General features: G+C 28.5%; 1 protein-coding gene across 2 annotated transcripts; it reads left to right on the top strand.

The window, feature by feature from the left end:
- The first annotated feature begins 1,394 nt into the window (after nucleotides 1-1,394).
- Nucleotides 1,395-12,079, top strand: LOC100159394 (maltase-like). Of its 2 annotated transcripts, none has more exons than XM_029491123.1 (10): nucleotides 1,395-1,412; nucleotides 2,774-2,940; nucleotides 3,006-3,185; nucleotides 4,758-4,915; nucleotides 5,425-5,550; nucleotides 7,072-7,316; nucleotides 7,975-8,173; nucleotides 9,014-9,468; nucleotides 10,341-10,487; nucleotides 11,777-12,079. In XM_029491123.1, the coding sequence occupies exons 2-10, from the start codon at nucleotides 2,775-2,777 to the stop codon at nucleotides 11,949-11,951; spliced, it is 1,851 nt and encodes a 616-aa protein (XP_029346983.1). In that variant the 5' UTR covers nucleotides 1,395-1,412; nucleotide 2,774; the 3' UTR covers nucleotides 11,952-12,079. The 2 variants fall into 2 exon arrangements, with proteins under 2 accessions (XP_029346983.1, XP_001943317.1); XM_001943282.5 differs by lacking the exon at nucleotides 1,395-1,412 and adding an exon at nucleotides 2,425-2,613.
- The last annotated feature ends 560 nt before the right edge of the window (nucleotides 12,080-12,639 follow it).

Genomic DNA, 12,639 nt, shown 5'->3' with positions numbered 1-12,639 from the left:
TACACGTAATGTATACATAACTTAATATATTAAATATTGTATGACTATTAAACAATGGCATAATAGGTACGTAAATAGATTGTTGATACGTAATCGTACGTTATTTTCGCTAGATAGTATGTTTGTAATCAGTATCCTAAACCAGCTTTCCCCGGAAGCCAGTTATCAGTAATGTATTGGTTTGGACTTAAGAGATTATATATTTAGTATTTTTACAGTTTTTTTATAGTTTTAATTTTAAAGATTTTTAAAATTAAAATGGGTGTGTTTAGAAAATACATACATTATACCTACATATAATTTTCATCACGTGCGTATATTTTATAACAATTCAATGTAAATTGTATAAATCATTGATCTAGTATTAGAAAATGAATGCAAGTACCTATGTAATAATTATTATATTAAATATAGTTGTCAATACAAATAAAAACGAATGTTTCTTTGAACATTCTCTATAGACTCCAAAACTACTGGACCGCTCCCAATAAACGTTACATTAATAGATTCCTTGAGACTCAGAGAATATTTATAGCTTAATATTTTATCAACCTCTGAAGGTTTCTATCGATTTTTTTTTTTTTTTAAATGGTTGCCCTTAGTTACAGACTATATTACTAGGTATTGTAATTAGTACCTAGAAAGAGGCTCTATTGGTATACACAATTTTTCGCTAATTAATTAAAAAAATAAAAAACTAATCTTAAAAACAACTGTTCATGTACACAATTATTACAATGATTACTTTTATGATTGCCATGGCTTTCTTAATTCTGGACATATTTTGATGTAAGCACATGAATACGAATACCAATCTTATAACGATATTGGATGTATGCCAGGTTTTAAGTATTTTTTGAATCAGCTTACAGTGTTATGTGCTTACATAAAAAAAGTCTAGATTCAAGAAGTTGAAAATTCTAAAATTATTCATTATAATTGTGTTTGTATTATATATTTAAACTGAATCAAAACGGCAAACGATAGAAAGTTAGATTAATTTTAACCAGGGCAAGTTGGGTAATACACTAATACAGCTAGTAATTCATAGCCTCATAGGATACATTATAACGTCTTAATGAAATATTTTATGCGGGAATTAAAACTTTAGGTTTTATGAATTAAAAGTGACAAATTTAAAAACAGTCTCCTAATGATCAACACTGTTAGACGTTTAACATGCACGCGAGAATGAATCAATGTGTTGTCAGTTGTCAGTTTGTCACCTGTGGTTGACACTTAACCAACGTCTCTTTTTGTGTAGCACAGTTGTTTTTATACATTCGAAATCGAAACGAGACCGTTTACTGTACAGTGCATTAATTGTTCGTTGATACATTATGACAACTGCTGAACTATCTGGACAAGACTATGTACAATAAATTGTGATTCATTCGTGTTCGGATTCATGCGTAATTACGTTTGTATTCATAATTAATATCCCTTTTATTATTTAAAAAATAATACTTTTCTCACCAAACATTTTTAATCATAAAATAAAAATTTTATAATATTATACTTTTATTATTAAAGAAATTACTTAAATACTATACGTTTTATATTAACAAATTATTATAGTCGTCTATTATAGTAAAAATGCATAGGTATATCCGTACACCATTTATTTTACCATTTTCTATTATATATTTTTCATTTCATATATATACTAAATACAATGGACTGTATAGGTTTACGTATCGCAGTTTGAATTTTATATTTATGATTTAGCTTAACAGTAAAATTTATTTCGTTGTATATTAAAGATTAATTAAAATTAATGGAACTGCTGGGTAAAATAAATATTCTATTGGAAAATATTATCATCGTTATAATAATATTATGTACCTATGAACTACAGTAATGGCAGTATTAACCATAATAATATTAATTATAGAGATATTCAGTAAAACAAAATCAATGTGTTGTTTACATAATACATAGATGGTATAATATGTAAATGTAACTATATACAGGGTGTTCCGCGAGGATTTACCAATTGCGATATCTCCTGGGATAATAAATATATCATAAATCTGTTTTTTTATTAGAATCACAGAGACAAGGACTACACATATTTTATTTTTGGTAAAAAAGTTATTTTTTTATCTTTCTATTTTTCAAACAATTGAATATAGCCATTTTGTAGAGTTTATTTTTGTGAAAATTTTGACTTTTCAACGTTTTATTTTCATTAATCTCATGATTTTTAATATTTTTTTTTAGTTTATAGGTAAAACGGCAAAAACCTGTTTTTGCCAGGGCGGCGAGTCCCCCTCTGCGGCCAATGGGTTTATCCTCACGGGACACTCTGTATAGGTAAACCGTAAACCGTAAACGTAATTTTGTTTTTCATTTTATCTAAGGTTCAAAGTTCATTGATTAGGTAAGTTGATGCGTTCTCATTTTACGTAAACAGTTCATTTATAAACAATTTTATGATACAGATCGTTATTAGTTTTATTCCAGTAAATAGTTTTAAGTTTAGTGGACGTTCGTTAACTTTTGAATTTCCATCCCATATTGTAGACGATATTTACTCTATCGGTTTGAGTGGCATACGTATATCGTTAATACTTATAGATTATCACGGGTCTTAACTATGCGTCGTGAGTGGTAAGCGTGACAGCACTGATACAATATTATCACTTTATTTACTTATTGTTCACCACATTTTATCGTAGTCATAGTAATAATACCTAAATACACGCTAGATGCATTCGAGCGACCAAATCGTCTAGAAATATTTTATTTCACACCTATTTTTTGTTTTTAGCATGATTTTGTTATTGCTAAATCTTTCGGAACATTTCACCAATGGAAATAAAACTTGCGTCAAAGATGAAGAGAAAAGTTTAGAATGGTGGAAAACTGCGGTTTACTACCAAGTCTATCCAAGATCATTTAAGGATAGCAATGGTGACGGTATAGGAGATCTTAAAGGTAACGTTATATTATTATTTCGTAAATTTCAATGTTTTATTGTGTGCTTTTGAAATTTTGTAAAGGGATTGAAGAGAAAGCTGAACACTTCAAAGACATAGGAGTGGACTGTGTTTGGTTATCACCCATTTTTAAATCACCTATGGCTGACTTTGGTTATGATATTTCGGATTATAATATGATTGATCCCGTATATGGCACAATGGATGATTTTATTTCGTTGCAGAAAAAATTGCAATCTTTGGGTAAGTAAAGACATTTTTAACTTGAAATAATAATAATGACAAAAAAAAAATAATATTATGTTGTTTTGATGACTTTGGGGTAAATTAATTACCACCTATTAATAAAATATAATTGATTGATTTTGTTTTTTATATATAATGTATAAGTACCTATATATTAACTGTACTAGACATCAAAAAATTATTAAAACCAAAATAGTTATGTTTATGTATTACCGAAATAAATTAATAAAAATGAAATATAGGGAGTAGCAGGTTAGGTACCTACTTTTTAAATTTAATTTGAGTTATTTTTATTCAATTTATCATTTTTCCAAAATAGTTTATTATAATATTTTAAATTCACAAAATAAGTTAGTAAATAGTAATAGATATATTTGTCAATATTTAAATTATTGTGAATAAATTATTATTTGTTTTCGAAAAAAAATGCATTTACAAATGTCCATAAAAATGTACTGAAATACCTAAAAATAATTTTATTTTTATTTTTCTTAATATTTCGTAATAAACATTCCATAAAATAAAAAATAATGTCAAACCAATTCTATAATCTATATTGAGTATTGACTATATTGAGCACCTAATAAAAACATAAGATAGTGTCTCTAAATCATATCACTTAATAAATCTGTAATTTTTCTAAAATATCATCCTAATTTTAAAATTACGTTTATTTATAAATTCCATGAAACCTAACTTTCAAAAAAATTTGTATATTAACAAATATTATATGCATTATAATAATATATACAGGATAATTCACAAATCACTAAGAATACTCGCCTCAATTCTTTCCTATAATAATAAATTTATTCAAGCTCTGATTTCCAGAATTTTTAAGAACCATACTTTTAATTATTTATATCATATCATATCATTTAATGAGTGTCCCGTGTCGATACATGGTTCTTTTTTTAACGAGAACTTAGATTTTTCACTACAAATAGTTAAAAGGATGATTTTTTTGTAAATTTAGAATTATACCTATTGATTAAAATTTGAACGAGTAATCTCTAAATTAATAAAATATATTATATACAAAGGGTAATAGTCTTTAAAAAAGGTTTACAAAAATATGAATCAAATCTAATATTGGATATAGTATAATCGGAAATGTATGCGATTATAAAATGTTGATACATTGATATGAATTACTAAAAATATTACATCAACATAGGCCCCATATTTTCCGAATCCATTATGTCATAAACTTATTATATTTGTTAAACAATGTTATATAACTCCCATTCAAATTTCAATTTAGTTTGGTACATAAAAATGTTTAAAAATGTTATCTGATTACCTAAAAGGTAATATAAATTATACAGGAAAAAAGATGATTTGCTTTTGAAAAAAAAAATTTGTGTCCCCACAGAATATTCCTTAAATGGGTTAAAAAATCTTGATAATTAAAAATACAGTACTTAAGTTTAATAGGTATCAAGTATTTTAAAAATAAATTCGTAATTAAAATTAAAAAATGAGGGTAGGTATGTACACAAATAGTAATATTTAACAATGTATTTTAATTTGTAATAAAAATGTATAGTAATAATTTTTATAATTTAGGCATTAAAATTATTTTGGACTTCGTACCTAATCATTCAAGTGATGAACACGAATGGTTTAAAAAGTCTGTGGACAAAATTATGCCATACAAAGATTATTATGTATGGAGAGATGGTAAATGCGATGACAATAGTTCGATAACGCCACCAAATAATTGGGTAAAATATTTCAAAAATTCAAGATGATAATATAATATTTTGGTTGTTTTTATATAATATGACGCTTAAAAAAAAATGTCTGTAACAGCGTATTCTGCGTATTGAATTTTTTTTGTTTTGCAATTGTTATACTTTTATATTTTATTTTAATTAAAATAATAATACATTATAGGGGGACTAAGTGGCCGAGCGTACTAAGGCGTCGGTTGCGACGCGCACCGTCTCCTGTTCGAACTCGGCCACGGGTGGCATTTTTCTTCGGGCAGTCACGGTGTCCGGAGAGAGAGGCCGCCATCCGCCATCCAGGTATGGCAGATACCTACGGGTGCCCACTTGAAAATATTGTCAAAACAAATATACACAATATACACGTGTTCAAAACCTATAGTACCCTCCCCCACAGTTCCATAGGCATCCCCCATCCCCCCCCCCCCAAAAAAAAAAATTTATAATAATTTTTTAAAAATATTGTATAAACGTATAATATTATTATGTATACATTTTTTCAGCAAAGTTTATTCAGTAATTCAGCATGGACATGGAATAAAAAACGTGAACAGTATTATTTACACCAATTTGACCGTAAACAACCAGATTTAAATTACAGAAATAAAGACTTGGTTAAAGAAATGAAAGTAAGAATACATCTTCAAGAAAAAATAAAAATAAAACAATACAATACAATTTACTTAGATATATATTAAGATTAAAAACTATAATCTGTCAGGGCATAACGAATTATTATGATAATTAATGGTGATTTTTATGTTAGTAACAACCTATTACCTAATCAGACTTTTAACGTTGTATTGACCATACATTTTCTTTGATATTTGACGTGTATAGTTAATAAAATTATATTTTAATTTAGTTTTAATTGTACCTAGATGTTTATTGTTTCTGTATTCAAGGACAAACATCTATAACATAAAATAAGGAGTCAGTCACACAACAATAAATTAGTGTAATAATTAAAATATTTAAAACTAATTGTAAACTTCTAATTATTACACAAAGTAATGCATTGGTAGGTAACCTAAAATTTTAAAAACTGGACATTATAGAGAGCCCTTATTTGGACACTATTTTCGGTTCACTCATCGTGTACCTTGGAACAGGATGGTGGAAGTTATGATGTTATGATATTAGATTTCAAAGTAATGATACACCAAATTCAAAAAACATGTCATTACCTGTTATAAGTATTATCTAGTTAGGATTTATATATTTTTAAAAAGGCGTTACATCAACGTTTTGAAGCTCTCCTTACATTTAAAAAATAAATTACAATAAAAATAATACCAATGTAGAATTTGCACGGAATTGAATAATGAAAAAAAAAGTAAAAAATGACGTTGATTTAAAAAGAAAAATATACTTTGACAGTTAGACGTGGGTGTAAGTGTAGGGGTAGACAATAAACAAGTTACCTATGATTTTCCCGTACGACTCGCATTAATAACTTTTACCAGATAATTAAACATTATATAATATGATAATAAATTACAATAGAAAATACATACTTATAAATATTGTATGCGAAACTCATAACATGACGTCTTCCAAGTATTTATACGCAAATGCTACTCTTTTTATATTAATTATGAATAATAATTGTTTTATGTTTAATTAATACGACTTACATACACGTAAATTATATTTATGGGTACTCTGGTACTCACCCGAATGTATATTAATTTCTGAGAGGATCGATAAATATTGATTTTATATGCATGTATAAAAAAAATTTAATTTCTAACTTTGCTTTAACTTTTTAACTAGTCTATACTTAATGCTCACTTATACTTCACAGTTACCTATTATCCTTTTTTTTATAGTACTACTAAATAACAAGGCTATACAGTAGACCAGCAGGCACGGTTTTTAAACTTGTAATTATCTATAGTTAAATCAAAATTGTTCTTATAGGTAGCTTGTAAGTTTTTAAGTTATCAAAATTTCATTTTACTGTTTTATTAACCCCTTTATAGAATTATTAAATAATTAGGTACTTAATATTATTATATAGTTTTCAAAATCTTTAATTTTAGCATACATAAACACAATCATAATTCTTCGATTTATGTTTGAATAAACCTTTAAAGACAAATATGTCATATGTTTCATAATTAAATTAAAATATTTTTTTTGTGTAGAACAATTTGAGGTTTTGGTTGGATCTTGGTGTAGATGGATACAGAGTAGATGCCGTACCGTTTTTGTTCGAGCATCCAGACTTTTTAGACGATATCAGAAAACCAGAAGAGCTTGCCAAAAAAGAGAAAAATACTTATGAACAATATTATCATCCCTATACAATGGATTTAGATGAAACGTATGATATGATTAGTCAGTTTAGGGACGTTATGGAAGAATACAAACTGAGAGACGGAAAAACCAGGTATATACTGGTATCACACTAATTATTTAACCATATCACTATTAACATTTCACATTTTACTGTTATTTATTCTGTTTGTAAAAAACTTAAATTACGAAACTTTAAGATGACATTTCACCCGCATGTATTAGTCACTAACTTAAAATAATTGCGTTCAGCCGAACAAATTTTGTGTTATGCGTGAATATAATATATATATTATGATAGTTTTATATCACAACATAAAACTTAAAAAATCTTAAGGTAAGAATATTATCTTTGAGTATTGGTTTTTCATAATGTATTGATTTTTAGGTGAGTTATAAGTACGTGTAAAGTTACAATTAAAATAATGAATTCTGATAAATCGCTTAAAAATTTAAATAATGTCAAAAATCAACGTACAAACAAATATAATGTCGTTACTTTTAGATAAGCCTGATAATAGGTTGTCATACTAATTTTTTAAGCTAATAACACAAAATTGTACGGTCCAAATTTGCTTTGTTGTATGTTTGTAAGATGAGGATAACAGAAATTCATAATATTAAACTGCTGCGACGTTCTCTTATAGCCTACCCCAAGAACGAATATAGTTTATAATTTTAATGTTTGTCGTTTGCCTGTTAATTAAAAATATCATATATCTGGATATTATATTTTATCACTGTGTTTGTAGAGTTATGATAACTGAAGCATACACTTCCATGGAAAACACTATGAGATATTATGGTGATGAGACCAGTTTGGGAGCACATATGCCATTTAATTTTGGATTGATCGATCGACTAAATGAATATTCGAACGCCACTAAATTCAACGAAGCGATAAATAATTGGTTGGACAATATGCCTGAGGGAAAATGTGCGAACTGGGTGGTAAGTATCGTCGCGAGTTAGTCTTTATTCAGACATCTCTCTCGATCTCTGCAATATCTATAGGTTAAATCCAAATTGATATCAATATAGATTTTAAACATTTTGCTTACCATATTTAATATTTGATTTCTAATATAATACAAAAAAACAAAAGTAGACATATTTGTCAATATTTTTATTTAATAATAAATTACCTTCTTATATAAATATTGATAATATGTAGTTTCTACAAATCCTATTATCTACCTTAAATATGTGTTAGATAATATTATATAATATAATTAGTTTACACAAACCTAATATATTATTTTATTTTTAAATTGTCAACGCTCAACAGGCAAGAGTCCAAGTATAGAATATTTGTTATACTTTTAAAAACTGTACTTTGAATACTATCATATTTAACATATATATATGTGTTTAATATATAAATATTTTTTAAATAACTATATATACTACATATCTATAAATAATGCAGAATATTGCATAACATTTTTTTTATTAAAATTCAGCTTATGACGAACTAATTTTGTTTTTTTTTAATAATTACGTATGTCTGTAATTATCATAGGTTAAAGCTGGTTTAAAGTCTAAATTTTAATATTTGTTCGGTATAAAAGCGAATACCTATACAAAACACAAACTTAATAATATGTAAACATGGTGACTACAGACTAATACATTTCATCAACAGCTTCTTCTGTTGGTTATCACCCATAATTTTGCGTACATTTTTTTCTATTACACATTGACAAAATTAATTTTCACAAAATAAATGAATTTTTATTCCGACACATCACAAAAATAAAATATACAATTCAATACGCTTTATGTGTGCAGATCGGGAACCACGACAATCCGCGGGTGGCCACCCGGTTTGGCGGAGAAATGGTGGACGCCATGAACATGCTGAACATGTTGTTGCCCGGCGCCGCGTTCACGTACATGGGCGAGGAGATCGGCATGTCGGACACGGTCATCCGCTGGGAACAGACGGTGGACCCGAGGGGCCGGAACGCGGGACCCGACGGTTTCCGGACATTGAGCAGGGACCCTGCCAGGTCACCGTACCAGTGGAACGCCAGTGCCAACGCCGGGTTCACGGTATCCTCATCGAAACCATGGTTGCCGGTGAACCCCAACTACTGGAAGCTGAACCTGGACGCGCAGCGCAAGCAGCACTGCAGCCACTACACCGTGTACAAGCGGTTGGCCAAGCTCCGGAAGACCCGGACGGTGCAGCGCGGTTCGTTCGACGGCAGAGAGCTGTCCCAGTGGGTGTACGCGTTTACGAGGTAAGTGGTAAGGTGGTGCACAGTGCACGCGTAATACGACCTGCAGACCTCGGAGAATGCATTTCCATATCAAACAAATCAATTAGCTTTCCCTCGTCACGACGGTGGCGATTCTAATAGAATAATCAAAAATGAAACGTATACACAATAATATAAAGAAATTAAGACCCATACATATTAATAGGTAGTGGTACTAATCATTTAAACACCTGATTAATATAACTCTAGGTAATAATGAAAATATTTTAATTTCTCATTTTTATTCTTCAATAACAGTGCAGTCACAGGTGTTGGCTAGCAGCCCAATGATGCCCAATATCTATATGCACATTAAATGTGTCAAAAATATGAAAACAATTATAATTTATACATTATAATAACTTGTTGATATAGATAATTGATTTATTAATTTATATATACTAACCTTGGGATTCATATGTTAATATGTTATCATACACTTATTCATTTGTTCAATAATTATAATACAATAATATATCGAACAAACAATTTTTTGTGACGATAGTTTTTATAAAATTATATTATTATCGATCGCAGTGATCGTGAGGTTTACGTGCAGAAACGAAATATTATTAATAACTTATTAATTATTATACTCGATGGACTATAATTTGCGCGGTGATTTAATCGTTTTTGAAGATCCCGCACAAGTGAAAATGGCTTGTCTATTAACTATTAAGTTTATCCATACATTTATGTCTATATAACACAGACAAATATGACAAAATACCTCCAAATAATAAGTTTAAGAAACGTGCCTACATACATATTTTGATATACATGCACTCTTATTATTATCATATGAACGGCGAACGGTACTTTATCTACGATTTTACGTTTTGTCATTCGACTAGGTCACTGCCATCAGCAGAAACTTACCTGGTGGTAATGAACGTGGGCTCGGAGGACGAACGTGTCGACTTGAGTAATTGGCCAACTTTGGAAAAAGACCAAACGTGGCTGGTACACACGCCAAGCGTCAATTCACAATACTCAATAGGGTGAGGAGCAATTAACGATGAAATTATATTTTAATAATATTTGATAAGCACAACATGGTAAAAAATAAAAATAAAAACCTATATGAGCTGTAGGCATCGTTATAAGAAGACACCCATAATTTATTCGCGAAAATAATTATATGTGAGACAAACATTCGGAGACAGTATTTTCAGTAACTTTACCAAATGTTCTCAATGTTTGGAAATGTATACTTTATCCATGTCATAGCGTTTTTTGTATTTTTTTTTTTTTGATAATTTAAAAACAATCTAAATCTCATTCATTCGTAAAAATTTCTTTATTTATTACAGACTATAATAATATGTATAGACGTAATAGTATAGTATAGTAAGTAAATAAGTAATAGTATTTATATCAAAAAAATAAAAATAAAACCGCTACGACACTAATGATATCCTCTATGTCGTGTAAGAAGATTGGGTAAAACTGCTGTAAAATTGTACTCGTAAGGTTGTTTTGCATGAAACCATTTATCTATATTATTATAATCTCATAATTGCGCAACAACCATGTAGATGAAGACATTTAAAAATACTTTGAATTCGTTTTAAGAATAGTGATATTATGATATTTCATTAATTTTGCCTGTATAAAACGCCTTGAATAGCAGGTGTGTGGCGTCCTCTAAACAATTTATAAAATAAAATAACGCTATATAGTAGGTACTTAAGTGTATTTTACATCCGTAAATTTGTCATTAATTTTAGGCAATAGTTAAATATTATGTGATTTAAAGCGCATAAAAATGATATAGGTATATAATAATATAATTTATTTACTGGATAAAATATTAAATGTAAAACAAATCACATTTCAGTTTATTGAAGTATAAAACATTTTTTTCTATAAGCTAATAACCTTAACAGTTGAAGTTGTACCATGAATAATAATAAAAAAAGGAAATTGAATTTTTTTCAAATATTATTTTTCAATTAATTGGACCGGTAAATCATCGGTTTTTAATTTTTTTAAATAGACATAGATGAGTTTATGCGTATTTTTCCTGTGAACAGATTTTTAATGGTTTTAGGTGATTGATAGGTACTGATAAGTTAGATCTCTTTACTACAACCTAAATTATGTGGTACCCGTAACTGTATGTATGTATACCTAAATATACGATAATAATATTATATGTTATATGTATTATATTATAAATTATAATGCATATAATATATACATTAGACTTATATTTTTAGTTATATTGTTGTACTGTAAGTCTATACCTAAAGGTAACATTTTTTTGGTTTTTTTTTTTACCATTTAGATATTCACTTAAAACAAATGGATTCACATTGAGACCAAAATCTGCCATGGTTTTGTGTAACAAAAGACATCCATCGTCATCCTCGTCAACAACCCCGTCGATATCTCCATCTTCGCTGGTGTTTCCAGTGGCAATGTTCGTGGTCGCCTTGAGTTTCATACTTGCCAACCCGTAGTCGTCACTCATCTATAAACATTGATTATTTCTAAGAACGCTAATTTATTCGAAAAAAACGCCACCTCCAATTTTTGAAAATATAAATTAGAATATAGATACAATACCTACATCATTGTAGTTTTGAAATCGATAATGTTCATTTTTTATAATTATTAGTTATCATTGGACTTCAAAATCGCGTTTACAATATTTTATATTTTATTGTATTGATTATTTCGAGAAAAAAAAAATTGAAGAAAAACAATTAGGTAATCACCTGGTAAATAAGTGAACGATGATCGATACCTAGTGGCCTAAATGTTATAATCAATACCTATAATTTGAAACGATTATAGTTTGTCGTGCCTGTAACATAGCAACGAATTTCGTTGGTTTATGTTACATACCTATTACCTAATACATATATTAGTGTGCTCGGAAAACGACAAGACGCCCTCGTCTTAGTATCATATTTTGCACGTAAGTACATATTGTGTGTAGATATAGTTTATCTGAGAGGCTGCCTACGTGAGCATATACCGTTTATTTACGATTTTTAAGCCTGAGTTTTGTGTTAATCATAATATATTTTTAATCGTAATCATAATGTGCAATACGCAAAAAAAAATATATTTTTTGTCAAGGATATTTCATTATTTTTAGACTTTTCTGCTATTGGTAATTGATAGTTATTAATTTAAAAATTT

The sequence above is a fragment of the Acyrthosiphon pisum genome, chromosome A3 (assembly GCF_005508785.2).
Source record: "Acyrthosiphon pisum isolate AL4f chromosome A3, pea_aphid_22Mar2018_4r6ur, whole genome shotgun sequence".
In the NCBI taxonomy this organism is placed as follows: Eukaryota; Metazoa; Arthropoda; class Insecta; order Hemiptera; family Aphididae; genus Acyrthosiphon; species Acyrthosiphon pisum.
Note: the sequence above shows the minus strand (reverse complement) of the source record. Positions and strands in the feature narration are given on the sequence as shown.